Genomic DNA, 20,672 nt, shown 5'->3' on the forward strand with positions numbered 1-20,672 from the left:
AAGCTAGTCCCGTTGTACACCAATTACTATAAATGCCTCCTTTCTACCTGATAAGATGCAGCTGGTTCTTCTCAGAATGTGTAATTACTTTAAAAGGTCAACATTCTTCTACTGACATTAGTTATTTTTATCAGAATCCTGATGTTAAACAGTGGCACATCATACTGATTAAAGTGAGAGAAGTGCTGGAGTGCAGCGACATTGAACGTCTCAAGATAACAGTCAGTGAGATACTGAGGGACTACGGCAGTACAAGGTAAAACAGGGTATACCACAGGGTTTCAAAAGTCTGCATGGTCCACAGCATTGAATGTAATTTTATTACATAAGGATTAGCTTGAGTACAGGCTTGATATCTCCAATATTATGTATTGATAAATGTTTATCTCTGTTGTAGTGCTGCTGAGCACCTTCCAGCCCTGCTGCGCTGGAAGGGAGGCCTGTCATGGAGACTGACCGGGAGGTTCTGGAGGCAAGCCAGGAAGTGTACCCCATTGACCTCTCCCAAACCAGGTCTGCACCCTGGTTTGGCTGCCTTTTTTGCTGCTGAGTGTGGGAACTGGGACGTCTCAGGCAAAGGACAATAACGACCCCACTCTAACAACCTGACCCTCAAGTTCTCAACCAACAACACAATATTTGGAACTATGTTTACATGTCTTTGTCAACTTTTTAAAGGTATTCTATGGCAAGTTATTATTTAATGTCTTAAAGAAAAATAATAATAATACATATCTGAAATTGGAATTAAAACTGCCTAATGTTTTTCATTTTGAGGTCAAGTGATTTTTATTCCTCATCAAAAATGCCTCATGGAAAGACTTAATATGTAGTGAGTAGTGCCCTGTAGATGGAGACAAAGGCAGTAAGGCTATCAGTGATTGTGCTTCCCCTGAGAAAGGAAATCCCCTGAAAGTCTTCTGGGCTTGTGAGAGTAGTACTCGAATATTGGAAATTCCAAAATGTACAGTAATTCACAACACATACAGTAATCAGTAAGTCAATTTGAATGCATTTTGGATGGCTCCATTGGGGAGGTAGGATGGTATTTAGCTTATCTTTTTCAATGGACAGTATTCCGTTTCCCTTTATATCATTATCACAAACTATTATCAAATCACTGACAGTCTTCCAGTGGTGATAAAGACATTAACCTGGAAGAACTGGCAGCCTGATTCACTTGAAACATCTATCCTGTTAACAACAAGGCTGTTAATGTGGTTTCCTTCCTCCTTCCAAAGTCATAGGTACACTACCGGTCAAAGGTTTTAGAACATCTTGTCATTCAAGGGTTTTTCTTTCTTTTTACCATTTTCTACATTGTAGAATAATGGTGAAGATGTCAAAACTATGAAATAACACATATGGAAACATGTAGTAAACAAAAAGAAGTGTTGAACAAATCATTTATTTTATATTTGATATTCTTCAAATAGCCATCCTTTTTCTTGATGACAGCTTTGTACACTCTTGGCATTCTCCCAACCAGCTTCATGAGGTAGTCACCTGGAATGCATTTCAATTAACAGGTGTGCCTTCTTAAAAGTTAATTTGTGAAATTTCTTTCCTTAACGCATTTGAGACAATCAGTTGTGTTGTGACAAGGTAAGGGTTGTATACAGAAGATAGCCCTATTTGATAAAAGACCAAGTCCATATTATGGCAAGAACAGCTCAAATAAGCAAAGACAAACAACAGTCCATCATTACTTTAAGACATGAAGGTCAGTCAATATGGAAAATTTCAAGAACTTTGAAAGTTTCTTCAAGTGCAGTCGCAAAAACAATAAAGCGCTATGATGAAACTGGCTCTCATAAAGACCGCCACAGGAAAGGAAGGATGGATGCTGCAGAGGATAAGTTCATTAGAGTTATCAGCCTTAGAAATTGCAGGACAAATAAATGCTTCACAGAGTTCAAGTAACAGACACATCTCAACATCAACTGTTCAGAGGAGACTGTGTGAATCAGGACTTCATGGTCAAATTGCTGCAAAGAAACCACTACTAAAGGATAACAATAAGAAGAAGAGACTTGCTTGGGCCAAGAAACATGAGCAATGGACATTAGACCGGTGGAAATGTGTGCTTTGGTCTGGAGTCCAAATTGGAGATTTTTGGTTCCAACTGCCGTGTCCTTGTGAGATGCGGTGTGGGTGAACAGATGATCTTCGCATGTGTATTTCCCACCGTAAAGCATGGAGGAGGAGGTGTTATGGTGTGTTGGTGCTTTGCTGGTGACACTGTCTGTGATGTATTTAGAATTCAAGGCACACTTAACCAGCATGGCTACCACAGCATGCTGCAGCGATACACCATCCCATCTAGTTTGGGCTTAGTGGGACTATCATTTGTTTTTCAACAGGACAATGATCCAACACACCTCCAGGCTGTATAAGGGCTATTTTACCAAGAAGGAGAGTGCTGGAGTGCTGCATCAGATGAACTGGCCTCCACAATCCCCCGACCTCAACCAAATTGAGATGGTTTGGGATGAGTCTGACCTTAGAGTGAAGGAAAAGCAGCCAACAAGTGCTCAGCATATGTGGGAACTCCTTCAAGACTGTTGGAAAAGCATTCCAGGTGAAGCTGGTTGAGAGAATGCCAAGAGTGTGCAAAGCTGTCATCAAGGCAAAGGGTGGCTATTTGAAGAATCTCAAATATAAAATATATTTCGATTTGTTTAACACTTTTTTGTTTACTACATGTTTCCATATGTGTTATTTCATAGTTTTGATGTCTTCACTATTAGTTTACAATGTAGAAAATAGCAAAAATAAAGAAAAACCCTTGAATGAGTAGGTGTTCTAAAACTTTGGACCGGTAGTGTAGCTTACGGGTAAAGTGAGTGTTTACCTGGAACTGATACACAAAATAAATCATGGTCGGCTAGACAAGTACTTAGAGTGTATACTTTCCATTTTCATTGACAGAATGGTAACAATGACTTGGAATCATTGACTAACCAATTGAAGGGAAATCCTTGAGTAAGGCAGAAAATACTAAATAACCACATAATTCTTGAATCCATGAAGGAGAAATTGAGAAATGTCAACTACACAGAGGTGCCTCACAGACATGTAATGAATAGCTCTTTTTATTACAAAATAATTCAACATGCAAAATACAACATAAAATCTTTAAGAAGCTATAGTACAAAGTTAAACAGCCCCACTTCACACGGATGAGTATGCCACAGGGTTTCCAAAGTCTGGATGATCCACAGCACTGACTAATTTTATTCCATAGGGAATAGCTTGAGTACAGGCTTGATATCTCCAATATTATGTATTGATACATGTTTACCTCTGTTGTAGTACTATGGAGCACCTGCCTACTCTGCTGCATTGGAAGGGAGGACTGTCACAGAGACAGACCTGGGAGGTTCTGGAGGCAAGCCAGGAAGTGTACTCCATTTTCCTGTCCCAAACCAGGTTTGCAACCTGGTATGGCTGCCTTTTTTGCTGCTGAGTGTGGGAACTGGGAAGTCTCAGGTAGAGGACAATAACGACCCCACTCTAAACAACATGACCCTAAAATTCTCACCCTACTGCACAATATTTGGAGCTCTGTTCACATGTCTTTGTCAACTTTTTAAAGGTACTATATGGCAAGTTATTATTTACTGTCTTAAAGAGAAATTGGAATTAAAACTGCCTAAAGTTTTTCATTTTGAGGTCAAGTGGTTTTAATCCTCATCAAAAATGCCTAATGGAAAGACTTCATTTGCAGTGAGTGTAGAACCAATAGTGCCCTGTAGATGGAGACAACGGCAGTAAGGCTATCCGTGACTGCTTCAGCTGAGTGGGGAGTAGTCTCACTTTTTGGCTTGTGAGAGTAGTAGTCAAATATTGGAAATTCCAAAATGTACAGTAATTCACAACACATTCGGTAATCAGTAAGTCAATTTGAATGCGTTCTGGATGGCCCCATTAGAGACGTAGGATGGTATTTATCTTATCTTTTTCAATGGACAGTCCCATCCACTACATGCTTCCTCAATGGTATCCCAGGGGCCATTATCATCAAAGAATGGTGTTTCCCTTAAATCCTTATCACAAGCTATTATCAAAACACTGACAGTCTTCCAGGGGAGATTGAGACATTAACCTGGAAGAATTGGCAGCCTGACTCACTTGAAATGCCTATCCTGTCAACAACAAGGCTGTTAATGTGGTTTCCTTCCTCCTTCCAAAGTCATAAGTAGCTTACTGGTAAAGTGAGCGTTTACCTGGAACTGATACACAAAATAAATCATGGTCGGCTAGACAATTGGTTGGAGTGTATACTTTGCATTTTCATTGACAGAATGGTAACAATGACTTGGAGTCATTGACTAACCAATTCAAGGGAAAATGTAATTTAAATTATAATCTATGTACCCACAAGTAATTATTTATCATGAGATGGCCATCAACAATAACTTGTGATGCAGAATACTCCAAGAAAGATTAAAATCCCACCTCTCTGGTATTTAAAATTGTTTTTATTGCTGAGGTGTAGTCACTTTCGAGGACACACGCTCAAGTGCACAGTACAAATATGATACACATATGAAATATTTTATGATGTATTTCCTATTCAACAAAACTGTATGAATAAGGCTTGCTTTCTAAATATAGTACAATCAAATTCTAAAACAACTAACTATAAAATGTAAACTTCCTTATAACTGTAAAATACATGTTTCACATTAGAGAAAATGTGCATATTCTCTAAAGGTTTCTCTTGAACAAAACTTCTGCCCCCACCCTTCTGAACATCAGACAGGACTCTAGCTTGGCTTCCTGAACTCATTATGAACTGGCCGTTCTTCTCATATTAATATTGTCCGTCTATGACAAACAGAAAAAACATTTAAAATCTGTGAATTATTTTTGATGACTTTGATAAAGTTCTGGATGTGATGAAACCATTCTCTCCTGCTATGCTAGGATCTAAGGATTGCAGGCATGTGCTTTGTCAGTGGCTGTGACGTAGCATTCAGCCAGGAGTTGATGGAGAATTTGAAGAGTGAATGAAATGGTAAGCAGGGCATCCCAGCTTCAAGTGATGTCAGATTTCACAGCCTGAGGTATACAGGTGGAAGATATATACTTCCAAGTCCGTGAGATCTAGGGCTATCGCTGAATGCATGCTATTTCAATCTATGGTGTCCACAGAACAATTTATAAGCGAACATTTTGGTCAGAACCGGAACCAGAACCACGCTAGTCCCCTCTTTAAGGTACTTTCCTTACAAGAGCATTGCAGACTTGACTCATTAAGAGTATTCAGCACTCATCTGACCTGTACCTTGGAGAAAAAAGATGGGGCATCCTGGGAGCTGGTGGTGTCCTGGTTGTCCAGGAGGGTCTTCTTTACCCTCTTCACGGCAGAGGCAGAAAGGTTGGATTTGAGGCTAAGCAGGGCGGACACCTGGAATTCACTGTGGGTCAAAGTGGAAAAGGTTGAGCTCACTGGGTGTTCAACGCAAACACAGCATCATCTGCAGTGTGTTATTGGCCTTGTGCAAGGCACTGCAACTGAATTTAGTATTATAAAAGGAACTGTTTCAGCTGTTTCAATATAAACAATCACTGCATTAGAATATGCAATGGAAATACAAAATCACATAGCTACAGTATTGTCTAACAACAGTTATGTGAATAACAAGTATGAAAGTTTAACCTGAGGTCAGGGTAAGCTTGACTCAGAGTCACTATCTCCAGCTGTATGGAGGAAATGTCTTGGAGTTTCAGCACTTCAGCAATCTTGGGCAGGATGTCACTTAGCCACTCCTCCCTGGAACCCTGTGACAACAAACACAATATGATCTCCAGTGTGTATGTGTGTGTGTGTGTGTGAGTGAGTGAGTGAGTGAGTGAGTGAGTGAGTGAGTGAGTGAGTGAGTGAGTGTATTCTCACCGCTTCAGTGAACAGTTTGTGTAGTCTCTGGCCATCCTCACACAGCAACCTGGCCGCCTGCTCCTGCATCTCTTTGTCTCTCAGCTTGATCTTCCTCTTCAGTAGCCTCCTCACGTACTCCACTGTCACCTCCAAGTGCAGCTGGCTCAGCAGCTCCTGCATAGTCATTCGACCAATTAATCAACCAACCAACCAACCAACCAACCAATCAATTTCTCAATCTATAACCAACCTACCAACCAACCAGGAAATCAGCCATTCCATCTCTCAATCAATCTGTTAATCAAGTTACCTGATGACAGGAGTCAGTCAAGCCCTTAAGATCCTGGGTGTGTTTGTTAATTCCTTCAAACAGCTTATCAAACACCTCTTTCTTCTTCTCCAACCAGACAGGCGTTCCCAGATCGCTGTACTGAGACTGTGTGTGTGTGTGTGTGTGTGTGTGTGTGTGTGTGTGTGTGTGTGTGTGTGTGTGTGTGTGTGTGTGGAGAGGGCAGACAGACAATAGATCAGTACTGAATTAAGAGCAAGGACAGGCTAGTAGGTACATTGCACTTTATATTACTTGACTCAGACGCAAAATCAAAGAGAGATGAGTTGTGTAAGTCAGCTATACCTTGAGATCCTTGTGTATAGGGCTTGTTAAAGATGTGTAGCCAATGTTTTTCATTTCAGCTACTATGGACAGACAGCATTCCTTTACATCCACTGGGAAGATATCTGCTTTGTTCACAATATAGTCCCTGTGTGGAATCATAGACATCAAATTAGATGACTAATGTCATGGTGGTCCTATCAATTTGGACATAAAAAAACAGAAAAGAAAAGTAAAACATACCTAAATTGTTCAACACAGGCAAGAATGGCCATTATCACAGTTCTGCTGTTTCCATTGTTGCTTCCCTTGAGAACTTTCTCCTGGAATTTCTTATAGCTGCAAGTGTGTAATTTGGTATATTAGTAATAGATAATCATCATTTGATAGTATTTGGAGTAGAATACAATACAATGCATTGTAACTTCAGGACATGCAATTCTTTCCTGCAAAAAGTGTATACTGTAGTACCTATTTAAGAAGTCCTTCAACAGGCACACAATTATCTGGACTTTGGACGTGTCTCCCCAAACTGCCTCTATCGATTTCACTGCAGCATTAATAAACTAAAGGGACAGTGAAATAAAAAATGTATTAAATGAATCCCTGTTAAAATAAACAACCTAATTTGTGACTAACTGAATAGTTAGAGCAATAAAGGCATGAGGATGCCAAATATTTCCTATATGATGTCTACCTGAATTACGTCGATGGCCAAGGGGCTAAAGTAACAGTTGTCTCTGAGCTCAGGCACAGACCCCTCCATCCAGGCTTGTTCCTCCACCATCAGCACTTTGTTGATCAATGTCTGCACCTCTGCCTGAAAACAGGGCATCAACAAAACAATGCATCTAACAAGGGAAACATTTATCTCTGCACTCTTAGAAAAAACGGTGCTATCTATAACCTAAAATATAACCTAAAAAAAGTAAATGGTACTAAGCCCACACACTTAGAAAAAAGGGTTCCAAAAGGGTTCTTTGGCTGTTCCCATAGAATAACTGTTTTTTGGTTCCAGGTAGAACCCTATTGGGTTCCATGTAGAACCCTTTCCCCAGAGGATTCTACACGGAACCCAAAATAGTCCTACCTGGAACCAAAAAAGTGTGTCGGCTTATTACCATAAACTTTTTTTAATGATCCACAAGCCATCATTTACATCTTCAGATGTAGGATCTTAATTTGACGCTGCATCTAACAGCAGGAAAATAATCCAGGAAATTTACATTTTTGGAGACGGTTGATACATTTTTAGTAAGGGTAAATCAAGTCTGAACATTTTAAGTGGAAATTACTAACTTTAGAAGCCTTTTTAAACCTTTAATAGTTTTTTGTTGTTGCAAGATCCTACATCTGTAGATGGGCAAATCTAGGGCTCTATTCAATCCGTATTGCGGAAGTTCAGCATTACAGCATGATTGACATTTAAAGGCAATGTTCCTGCATTAGTGAAGACTTTATTCACAATAAACGCTGCATATGTCGGCTCAAACAGATATTACATTTACATTTCTATTGCACAATCTGTAATGCTTCAGCGATACAGACTGAATATAGCCCCTAATCTTTTTCTGTACAAAAACATAAACACATGGGTCAGAAAGCTGTGGTCCAGTTTGCAGGACACATTTGAATTTAAATCCTATCTACCTCTTTGTGAGTAAGACATTGATTCTCCAGTGGTGTTGTCAACTCCTCAGTCAACAGCTTTCCAAACATTTCAGGGTTAATCACCTTGGTCAGTTCCGGATTTTGTAGAATTCTAAGACAAAAACCAGGAGTTACTAGTCAGTCACATTTCCTTACCTCATTATATAGTCTTTTAATAACCAAACACAAACAAGACATCACTCACTCTGGGTAGGCAACATTCACCCAATACAGGAGGTAAGAGCAGTCATCCATGCCCAGCCCATACTCTTCAATCTTCCTCATTCCTGCGCTGAAGGCTTGGTGATACATCTTTCCAAAGAAGTTGCAGATATCCATGTCCTCTGGGTAGCAGCCCTTCACATCCTTCACCACCCTCAGCAGGTCCTCCTGCAGCCGCCTGCCCTTCCCACAGACATCCCTCTGCAGGGAGGAGCGTAGCTTGTTGCTCTCTTCAGGAGGCAATTCGGCATTGTCCATACGCTCCTCCACCAGGCTCTGGAGGACAGTGTTGTGGTGACGTCTACACTCACTGGGCCTCCAGTCAGGCCGTTTACCCTCCTGCTTCAGCCATTGCCTATCCTGCTCCTCCTCCTGTAGGATAGCTTTCACTGCAGACTTCAGAGCCTCAAGACTGTCTTCATCCGGACTGAGAGAACTCTTTACAGCCAGGTCTATTTGGCTGAGGAGGGCTTTGTGATCTCTGGTGAGCTGCTCTTTCTCCTCCTCCCTCTCTGTGGTCGACTGAACCACCTCTTCTGAGATCTGTCCATATAGACGCTCCTCTCTCTCAATCAGCTGTTGGCCAGCAGCAGACAGGCGATTTCTCTCAAGGTTCTGCTCAAAAGTCAACAACTCTGAGGGGAAAGACCACAAAGACTGTGTAGTGTTTACAGTGTCTAAACTATATGCCATAGAACATTTGCATATGAATGTACTGTATGATATCTGTTATATTAACCATCTACAGATATTATATAAACAAATGAATCAGTCATAAGGGAAATGTAAATTCCATAGGGATTTTGATAATAACCTTTGACAAGAAAGGAATCATTTGAAAATGCGATGCAATGACAGATAAAGGTAGAACTCATTGCAGTGTTTACTCACCCTCGAGAGGGGCAGTAATAACACTGGATGTGTTGGGGACATCTGGAGCAGTGATGCTGGTGTTACTCTTGGAATTCCGTCTTAGGATCTGGGGCAATGTTAAAGGTTTAAACTTTCTTCCAGCTGGCGCTGTCTTTCCGCTGTGTTCCACTGAGTTTGGCTCAGTGGATGCTGTTCCTGAGACTATGTTTCTAGTCCTCATCACTATATAGAGACAGTCAGAGACAGATGGACACTTACTGCATTAGCATCGGAGGTGGCATGCCGGTGGGGGTGTTTTACAGACACAATGTGTAATAAACTGTTGGTATTCAATCTGCTGCGCTGTTAAATATTGCACCGACTTTAACACAACACATAGCGATAGCGACCTCATCAAGAGGTTCGGACCGTTTAGTGTAAAGGTTAAGCATTTCGCTACACCCGCAATAACATCTGTTAAAAATGTGTATGTGACCAATAATATTTGATTGGATTAGTGTTAGCTTGACAGTCGCTGAACTGGGTTGGGTCCTGGTCATGGCTCCCCCAAATTCGCTACAATATTTAAAAATGTAAGGCCTTTTATCTAGCAATATCTTTATCTAACGTTACCCTAAAAAAAGTGGATAAGATATATATTCTGCAGATATCATTGCTATGTATATTTTGTTAATTAGAATTCTGAGATAATAAGCAAACGTTCAGTATGTGTAAAAGAAAGCATTCAGTATAGACATACCTTAAGCCAGATAGAAAAATAAGTGTGAACGGAAAGGAATAGCTCTACTCTCCCGACTGGACTGACCACTTTACTTGTATAGCGTAGAACCAGAGTTGCCAACTCTCACGCATTGGTCATGAAATACACGCATTTGAACCTCTTCTCACGCGCGCACGGCACACGTCTTATATCTCACGCATTGAAAAGTACTGAATTTATTTTTGTAATTAGTCGATTATAAAGTCAGCGCCTTAACTTTTCAACTGTGCTCCAACTCATTCTGAAATCGGAGCATATGCGCCTGCAATTTAACATCACGAGCGGAACCTCTATAACGGTCCTGCCCTGCCACACACAGTCAACCGCCGCATATTGAAGAATATGATTGGTCTAAATCTGTAAGGGCTCAAGATAATTGGATGCATGTTTTAAAGAAACGCCCCTCTAGGTTAAAGTGGCGCTGAAAGGAGAGAAAGGCGGCATTCCAAAAACTTAAAAGACACACTCTCTCCCCTCAGCCGTCAAATGAAGTGGACACTTCTGATCCTGACGTCTGACGAGTTTACACTTTTTTATTTATTAAACAGTAACATGTGAAACACAAAAAGCAGAACAGCCAGAGGGATTCCACAAAGAAATAAGGAAGATAAAAAATAAAATAATAATACAAATCCACATTATATCAATTCAAATACAGACATGTAGCGAATATATTTTTTAGACATTTTGTTTTGTATGCACTTGCAGGGCAAGGGAGGATCCTTGAAAGGTCGAGTATTGCTTTCTAAAGCTGAAGGTATCTCCAGACTTACTTATGCAGCCCAGTCCCTACATCTTGACAACAAAATAGGTAAAGCGGTTGACCAGATGCTTTTCAACTTCATCTGGAAAAATCGTACACATTATATTAGGAAATCTGTCGTTATAAACACATATGAATATGGTGGTCTCAATTATTTTGATTTTCCTACTTTGAATAATATGTTTAAGATAAATTGGGCTAAACATTTCTTAAAGAATCCAAATTCAATTTGGAATTTCATCCCTCATTATATCTTCTCCCATTTTGGTGGCTTCAATTTTATGTAACTTTGTAACTATAACATTGATAAGATTCCTACAAAATGATCTGCTTTTCATAGAGAAGTATCCTTAGCGTGGTCGTTAATATATAAACATACTTTTCCACCGCATAGGTATTTCATTTTGAACAATAAGGATATTTTGTATAGAAACAAGTCTTTATTTTTTAAGAACTGGTTTAATAATCATATCCTGCTGGTGAGTCAACTTTTCAATGCAGAAGGATTGTTACTCAATTATGAGGAATTTTTATCTCCTTACAATATCCCTGTTACACCTAGAGAGTTTGCCATAAACTTTGATGCTATTCTATCTGGAACTCTAATGTTGTTTAGAGATGTAACCAGACTTCACCTTCTTGACCTACCCTTGCTTAATCCAGTTGACTCTCCAATAGGAAAAATGTGTTTCTCCTTGCTCCCTCAGAACAACAGATCTATACGTGCTTTATTTGAAAGGGATATTGTATCCATTCCTTATGTCACAACTTACTGGAATACATTTGTCAATAATATCTGTTGGAAACAAGTCTGGTTATTACCACACAAATACCTGCTTGTTAACAAGGTCAAAGAGGTCTCTTTCAGAATGATCCATAAGTATTACCCTGCGAATCATTACCTGAAGAAACAAAAAATACATTAACATTAACTGTACTTTTTGTGTTGAGCATCCAGAAACAGTTTTGCATTCATTTTGGCATTGTGTACATGTAAAGAAATGATGGAAAGATATTCATAGTTTTATAATTGTTAATATTCTTGATGACTTTTGGTTTTTATGGGAGAATGTGCTGCTCGATTTCCTTAACTATAATAAGGATAAAGAAACATTTTTACCTCATGAATCTAATTGTGCTGATGGTAAAATGTCATATTCACAAATGTAAAATCACGAATAAAAAAACATTATTCGTGTTGTCTATAAGGAATTTGAGCAGTACATTAAGACCATTCTACATCTACGGTCCCGTGTGGCTCAGTTGGTAGAGCATGGTGTTTGCAACGTCAAGATTGTGGGATCGATTCCCACGGGGGACCATTACGGAGAAAAAATGTATGAAATGTATGCATTCGCAACTGAAAGTCGCTCTGGATAAGAGCGTCTGCTAAATGACTAAAATAAACATTCTTCTAACAAGAAAGCTGTTAAAACAATATGTTTATCTTTTCAGGTCTTTCTATAGTCTGTAATCATTGTCAGATTGTATACCTATTTTATGTATACTGTTTTTTTGCAATAAAAAACAATAATATTAATTTTTAAAATATACAATTTACAAAAAAATATGAAAAAACAAAACAAAAATCAGTCAATTATGATTGCATGTCTACTTATATTATATTAACTAACGTTATATAATTATTAATATAATACGCCTACAGTACGATAGCTAACAAATTATTAAGCTAACTAACATTAACCTGCCTAGCTGGAACTTCTGAAGAAGGAAAATGATTAATTTCTACATTTTTCAAAAGCTAACCAAACAAAAACATAATGACTTTTACGTGCATTTTACGTGCACAACGTCTAACTTATTTACATTCGTTTTTACTTACTGACTCCTCCATATTGACGTTGAGGTTTTAAGTTTTAGCTGACTCTTCTTAGTGGATGTACAATTAAAAACGAGGGCTGAGGGACTTACGTTGCAAACTTCCCTTGCTTGGGTAATCATTTGAACCGACGACAAATATGGCCGCGGGGATTCCCCCAAGGGAACGAGGGTGAAAGTGTCTTTTATGAGTTCGAAACGTAGCCAGAGAACGTTCTCTGCTGAGTTTATAAAACTGTAAAAAGACGCTGTAGCAACCCGTCATTCAGGGCAGGTGAGGGTTTTGAGCCCCACCTGTTTTGCATGTTATTTTTGCATTGATATGTGACGTTATCATGATTCAACTTTGTTTTTTTTCCGAGTTCCCAGCTGTCTTGAAAACACCATAAATCCAGAGAATGCCAGAATTTGATGACAATTTTTGATGACAGAATTTGCCTATGAAGGACCGTAGCGCCACCTTTCTGTTCAAGTGAGCACAGCACAACAAGGTGAGTCCAAAAACGTATTGTATGCTGCTGCGTAAATGATGTAACATGCCAGGGAGATATGTATACTGTAACTAAGAAAGTAATACTAAGCGTATGTTGTGTAGTAAGCTGTTAGTAGCCCATGTGCCTCTGTAACCGATGTGAAATGGCTAGTTAGTTAGCGGTAATGCGCGCTAATAGCGTTTCAATCAGTGACGTCACTCGCTCTGAGACCTGAAGTGGTTGTTCCCCTTGCGTTGCAAGGGCCGAGGCTTTTGTGGCGCGATGGGTAACGATGCTTCGTGGGGTGTACGTTGTTGATGTGTGGTTCGAGCCCAAGTAGGGGCGAAGAGAGGGACGGAACCTACACTGTTACACCTCACCCTAATCAGTTTGTCCTTTTCCCCCTCTTAATTTAGCCTACTGTTCTGACTTGGTGGTGCACATGTAGCCTATAGCCTGTTTTAGATGACAACTTGTTTTCTGGAGATTTTATTATCTATTTACTTTAATTAGTCTGATCAGTGGAACAATTCTCATTCTCAACGATGGGCTAAAATATAGGGTAATTACTGTGCTTGTCAGAAAGAACCCTACTGTTATTCCCCACACTTACTTTGTTATTCCACTTCTTCCTAATTATGCCACTGTAAACACATATTTCAAATCTCATATTTCTACTTATCTTTGAAATGGAATAATATGAGGCTATGTATTTTTGCAGCCATTCATGGACAGTTTTGAATAAGTCATACAAATAAGCATTTCTCCAGGAATCAAATATCAATTTTTGACATTTTAGTATTGTTCACATGGTAGGCAGAGATGGTAGGTGGACTCACAACTCATAAACACATATTTTGTCTATGTAGAGTAAAAGGATGGCAAGGATCTTCAACTAGTAGGCCTAAACCACCTGAATATTGATATTCATTACATTCTTCTTGAAGGTTTGGTGATTTTGAGAAATGTATTATTATAACAAGAACATTTTCAAACACTCAACTCTAAGGGAAACATAGATCAGCAGTTCCCAACCCTCCTGGAGAGCAAGCAGGATTTTCTTTCAGCCCTATTTTAAAGAGTTTACCCAAATTACAAATACAGAATATTTGCAATCTGCAAACTATGATTTAGTTAACCACTGCCATCAACCATTATTAATATTTCCTGTGTAGAGCCTTAGTGTAGTGGCAACACTCCCAGGCACGTGTTGCATGCAACTTTCCACTTGAGAACAGGGATCATTGCCTGCTTCCAACCTTCCCACGGTTTCTAGCGTTTGCCTGTATCCTTATTTCATTACTGTCCGAATAAAGTGTCAAACCACCTATAAATATCTCACAAAACCACACCTATCCCACTTTTGTAGAAGTTCAGAACGAGAAAGTGTAGGTTATATAGAAATACAGTAATTATGCTCAAATGAAAAATTATTAAACAAAATAATGAGGATTTCTATCAGCCTAATCGAGGTGAGATGACATCTCACATTTCAGTGTTCGAACTTGTAAACAAGGCTGCATGGGATTTATTTTAATACAATTCCGTGAAGCCAAGGCAATTTCCACTTTAGGGATAATGCAGGGAGAGCTTGTGGATTTGACTGCATTAACGCAGTTTCACCTCCAACACCGTCAAAACATCAGTTATGCGGATGTTGGCTAAAGCGGATTTGATTGAATCGGCCATAAAACACTTTGAGGCTATGGAATTTATCACCTGTTTTAAACAGATAGTTATTATTGAAGTAGCTAAGCAATAGTCTACTGAAGCAGTGAAAGCTTAATTGTTAGATTTATTTTCCGTTATGCAATGTCATTGAGTTCTAGACTTGAGAAATGATCATACCTTACCTGCTTCATTCCTCAACCCTCGAAATAACTTCATTCTTCCACAGTGTGCGCTGATATTAATGATGGGTCAAGTGTTCTACCTCCCCTGCATGTGGCCCTGGTGAACTGAATGTTGCTTAGAAATAGACACCTCAGGAGAATACTGAACAGTCTTTTATAAGACGGTTGAGCTGCTCTGTAGCAACATTGCTTCCTTCCTCATATGACGATATGGGGTTTCCTGTAGGTGTAGCTGGCTTCTGTGATCTGATGCTTTGGAGTTTATTTTCATAGAGCATGTCTCAACAGTCTCAAACATATTTCCCAATCCTATCATGTGCTGGGTTGGCCTGCATGCATCTCACATGATAAACAGGCAAATATGTATTTGACTTAAACTTAATGTACAAGATAATGATTACCTTTATGACACATTTGCTTATCATTATAGCTACAATATAATTAATGAGCTGACACAAATGATCAGTGAACTATGAGAACAGTATACAGTAGATGTTGGATGGATTTCTTTGGGATGGACTTGACATCTATAGTCATACTAGACACATGAGTACAAAGGAAGCAACTAAAGCTTTCACTTAACTAACAAATGGAGAAGAAGACTTCATTTGTTTTGTGGTTTAATTCTCTAAATGTTATATTTCAAAACCTCACTACACAAAAACAGAACTGTGGACTGTGGGGCCTCCCCTCAAAAAAACCCCGATAGGCTAATACCTGCAACGAAATGCATCTAAGTAGCCCGGAAATAGCTGTACTTTCACTTTCGTCAATGGTAAAGTTTGTCCCCCCCCCACAGTTTTATCATGAAAGAGGTAACGGTGTGCTTTAGGACCATACGGATGCCTCCAAGCGGTCTGGTAGGCTGTTTGGAGTGTTTATCCGACTGGATTTAGGACCACTCGGACACCACAGAGCGGGCTGACAGGCTGTGTGAAGGCAAAGCTTCTGGAAAGTTGGCTGGACCAGCACGGGAGATTTGAGCATAGTTTACGTGTTACGCTCTTTCCCTGAGTTGTGAGAGGAACAGAAACTGGCTACTTTTTAGTTGACTGATGTAGCTGGCAAGGTAACTGCTGTTTAACTTAACAGGAAAAAAACAAAACTTGTGTTTATTCACAGTGCTGAGCTAGTATTGTAACTGACATGTAACGTTAGCTAATGTTTCATCCCCTCTCGACTGAGGTGAATAAATAAGCTACGCTAGTGAGTAGCTAGCACAGCCAGGTCAGCTCTAGCCTTTAGTTATCTGTCAGATAGCAATATGAGGTGGCTATTATTACTATAGTAACAGCAGTTGTTTGTATGGACATGTTTTGTAGCCTTTGTTTTGTCACGTTTCAGAAGTAAATTCACTTGGCAAGCTTTTGCCAGTTGATAGAGAGATAGCTGGCCAAAAGTTGGCTTACATTAGCTATTATTTTGCCTCAATCAAACTAGACCTGACTCAAACAATGAAACCATCGACCAAACAATTTAAGATTGATATTCTGATGTTTTTTCAGTGCAATGTGGGTTGTATTAGTCTATGTCAATGTAACTGTCATGTCCTGACCAGTAATAGGGGTTATTTGTTATTTTAGTTTGGTCAGGACGTGGCAGGGGGTATTTGTTTTATGTGGTTCAGGGTGTGTTTGTGTATGTGTTCATGTAGAGGGGGTATTTGGTTTATATGGTTCGGGGTGGTTGTTTATGTAGAGGGGTATTTGATTTATTAGTCCAGGGTTTTGGTTATTGTTCTATGTTAGTTTAGTTCTATGTTCAGTCTAGTCGTTTGTATTTCTATGTTTAGTTAATTGGTGTTGGGGCCTTCAGTTGAAGGCAGCTGTCTATCGTTGCCTCTGACTGAAGGTCCTATAAATAGGTATGTGTTTTGTCATGGGATTTTGTGGGAGATTGGTGCTGTGTATAGCTTTGTGCCTTACCGGCCTGTTCTTTGTCGTCGTGTTTTTTGTATACGCGTTTATTTTGGTTTTCCTTCTTTGTCCTTTAATAAAAGATGAGTATACATTTTCCTGCTGCGTCTTGGTCTAAACCCTACGACACCCGTGACAGTAACGTTATTGATCTGTCAGTTTCCCTAGCTGATCCCCTAATTTTCACACTAACACAGTAATAAACAGCTCTAACGTTACAGGCTTTACCATCATGGTGCATAGTAGAGGTCTGCACCAGACCGATTTCTTCCTCCAGCTCTCGCCTGCACCAGCTGGCTTACTGTCTGACTCCCACCCGCTACCGCAAGAACTGGTCCCAAACCCAACCTCTGTCCTGCAATGTTATTTTAGGCATATGTGATGCAGTTCACTTGCCAGCCATGGTCCCAGCAATTTTGCGCCCTATAGGCAATTTCAAATGCGCAAAAATAACTTAAGAAATAGGTTAAAAAAACAGAGATTCTCACATGGCCCTTACATTGTATTACTGGGCTATATCAGCCAATGTGCTAGATGTAGTTTGAAAATATCAATATTTAGGCAATGTAGTGAACTATAGCCTATTTAGAAAGTACATTTCCTTGGAAAGATAACTGTCCCGTGCTTCTCCGCCCATTCTCTTAAATGCATACCAGCAAAGCCACTACACAACACTAAACAATAAATTAATTGCACTATAATGGTGACAAACGGTGCCCACAAATTGTTAGGGCCTACATAAAGCTGTCCCAACAGAAGAGTCCCAACAGCAGTCCCAACACCTTATCACTGCTACACCTGGCTATCAGCGGAGCCTTTTCTGGCAGCGAAACAGTTCATTCAGCCTCATTTATTGCCTTTTTAAAAAACATAGCTGATATGGCTGACTTGCTTAAACAAATGTGGTTTCTACTGACAATTGAGATGTACAAACTACATTATGGCATAAGGTGACGACGAGCGGATAAGAGGCAATCCATAATTTAGATTAAGACATTCATGAGCGAGCTCGGACGGTCGTTGTCAATATAACTAATTGTTCAGCACTTTTGAAATGTACAGCATCAGAATTCAGAACATGGGCCGTTCATACACTATTCTCCCTGTGCACCAAGTCAGAACTGTAGGATAAATAAAGGAAGCATAAAAGCAGACAATGAAAGCTCTTTCAATATTCAATGATTACATTTCTCTAAAACAGGCTATAGGCTACATGTGCACCACCAAGTCAGAACAGTAGGCTAAATTATGAGGGGAAAAGGGACCAAATGATTAGGATGAGGCACGTGGGCTACTAACAACTTACTACACAACATACACTTAGTATTACTTTCTTAGCTACAGAATACATATCTTCCTGGCATTTTACATAATTTTTTATGCAGCATACAATACATTTTTGGACTCACCTTGCCATTCTCTGGATTCATGGTGCTTCCAAGACAACTGGGAACTCAGTAAACTTCAGGTCGGAGCTCTAGAAAGAGGCCTGAGTTCCCGACTTGCAATTCCGAGTTGGATGAACGTTCAAAACTTATTTTCCCAATCAGAGCTAGATTTTTTCCCGACTTCCCAGTTGTCTTGAACTCACTGATGTCTGAGGTGTCCCAGTTCCGAGTTTCCAGTTGTTTTGAGAGCGGCAGAAGTCATTCTGGATTGACAGCAAGGCCAATGTTGAATGTTTATCCTTTCAAGCTTGGAAAAGAGACCCTTAAACCCAGACTTGGACCACACACCCACTCCACTGAATAGCAGACTAGTGATTGCTTTGCAATGCTTGCAGTTAGCCACTGATTCCTTCAAAACCACTCATTGTTGAATTTGCAATTTCCAACTTGTGTAATGTTTATGTCCAATGATCACCGATACATTTTATCTTTAATTTCTCTTCATTATTTCTCTTCACATGACAAGAATTGAAAAGGATTTGCCAGTAGATTGTCTACTTGATTCATGATGATGACTGCTAGCTAAGATTTTGAAAGTATGATGTTGACATAATCAGTCCAATCAAAGCTACGGTAGATATAACATGATTGGATGTCATATGTGTGGCCAATGACCTTGAGCCTTCTTGGATGGGCACTTCTATGTAACTCTATGGCAGCACCCAAGGGGCTTAAATTTTCACACTCTACCCGTAGATTTTGCGATGATGATATGTCCCCATGAGTGACAGAACACTGAGCCAATCACGGCGCAACTAGAGAACATTACCAACCCTTTAAGCTCCATATTTTCCTTTGGCTGCCCCACCACCACAGAAAGCGCTGAGCTAGGCTGACACACCTGCATTTTGGAGCTGCCTTACTCAAGAAAGCAAAAAAGAGACCAAGTTTGTATGTGGCTTTATTAACTCAATGATTCTTACTATTTGATAGTTTGCAAACTGATAAAAAAATGTTTTACCTTTATTTAACTAGGCAAGTCAGTTAAGAACAAATTCTTATTTTCAATGATGGCCTAGGAACAGTAGGTTAACTGCCTTGTTCAGGGGCAGAATTACAGATTTTTACCTTATCAGCTCGGGGATTCGATCTTGCAACCTTTCGGTTACTATGTGACATGTATTAATGCCAAAATAACATGCAAAACAGGCAACCCCAAAAATGTAAGTATTTCTTTTTTTAGCTAAACAGGTGGGGCTCTGCCACGCTTGCCCTTAATGACGGGTCACCACTGGTGTGAATAATGTGAAAAATGTGCTTTTAACACAATAGGTAGTCTAACGCATACAAAGCAGAAAGAGGACAGTTAAAAAACAATCTGTGCGACAAAAATATTTTCATTCCAAAATCGTCTGTCTGAATGCCCGCTCCCGCCTGCAGCATCAAAAATGCCGACCACACCGCAATTATCTCTGTCAGGACCCGCATCCCTGGATACAGTTATGTTAGAATGGCCAGTCAAGTCCATATAATCGCAGACATAAATTCATGCAGTTTAAGACCATCCAATAGAACATACTATATGCCAGTGAAACTGAATGCCATGCACTCAGACATTGCATTATTCTGCTGGAGGTGTAAAGCACAAAAGGGGACATATTTGCATATGGTGTGGTCTTGTGAAGGCTGGCTGAATTCTGCCAAAGAGTATGTTCTTTAATCTCAGCATGTGTACAGATTCTCCCTTTTCCCTGTTTTTGTTTGCTTGGAAATGTTGATACTGGAGACTTATCAGAAGAAACTGTGTAACCTAGAATTTATAGTGGTTAATAAATGCTTTGCCATTCATTGGAAGGTTGGTTATCCTTCCACAATGTATGGAAGAAATGTCAAGTTATGTACAGTATCACTAAGATTAAGGGTATACTGTGCAACACCCCCAGATGGTAAGGGTAGGTAACAACACATCTGCCACGCTGATCCTCAACCCGTGGGCCCCTCAGGGGTGCGTGCTCAGTCCCCTCCTGTACTCCCTGTTCACTCATGACTGCATGGCCAGGCACAACTCCAACACTATCATCAATTTTGCCTATGACACAACAGTGGTAGGCCTGATCACCGACAACGATGAGACAGCCTATAGGGAGGAGGTCAGAGACCTGGTCGTGTGATGCCAGGACAACAACCTCTCCCTCCACATGATCAAGATAAAGGAGATGATTGTGGACTACAGGAAAATGGGGAATGTGCACGCCCCCATTCTCATTGACGGGCTGTAGTGGAGCAGGTTGTGAGCTTCAAGTTCCTTCGTGTCCACATCACCAATAAACCAACATGGTCCAAGCACACCAAAACCTATTCCCCCTCAGGAGACTGAAAAGATTTGGCATGGGTCCTCAGATCCTCAAAAGGTTCTACAGCTGCACCATCGAGAG

The 20,672-nt window shown here is 39.9% G+C and overlaps 1 protein-coding gene across 5 annotated transcripts; it reads right to left on the minus strand.

The window, feature by feature from the left end:
* Nucleotides 1–4,466: 4,466 nt before the first annotated feature.
* tnfaip2b (tumor necrosis factor, alpha-induced protein 2b) lies at nucleotides 4,467–15,147 on the minus strand. Of its 5 annotated transcripts, NM_001140254.1 has the most exons (13): nucleotides 14,929–15,044; nucleotides 9,264–9,467; nucleotides 8,356–9,007; nucleotides 8,235–8,262; nucleotides 7,198–7,320; nucleotides 6,972–7,066; nucleotides 6,744–6,839; nucleotides 6,522–6,648; nucleotides 6,198–6,323; nucleotides 5,906–6,061; nucleotides 5,669–5,790; nucleotides 5,294–5,426; nucleotides 4,467–4,833 (listed from the first exon to the last, which is right to left on the minus strand). In NM_001140254.1, exons 2-13 carry the CDS (start codon nucleotides 9,463–9,465, stop codon nucleotides 4,795–4,797), a joined length of 1,899 nt encoding a protein of 632 aa, NP_001133726.1. In that variant the 5' UTR covers nucleotides 9,466–9,467; nucleotides 14,929–15,044; the 3' UTR covers nucleotides 4,467–4,794. The 5 variants fall into 5 exon arrangements, with proteins under 5 accessions (NP_001133726.1, XP_082824586.1, XP_082824926.1 ...); XM_082968460.1 differs by having other exon boundaries at nucleotides 4,467–5,426; nucleotides 8,151–8,262; nucleotides 14,934–15,147; XM_082968800.1 differs by having other exon boundaries at nucleotides 4,467–5,426; nucleotides 8,151–8,262; nucleotides 14,929–15,110.
* Nucleotides 15,148–20,672: the final 5,525 nt, after the last annotated feature.

Source organism: Salmo salar, chromosome 01, assembly GCF_965601325.2.
Source record: "Salmo salar chromosome 01, fSalSal1, whole genome shotgun sequence".
Lineage (NCBI taxonomy): Eukaryota > Metazoa > Chordata > Actinopteri > Salmoniformes > Salmonidae > Salmo > Salmo salar.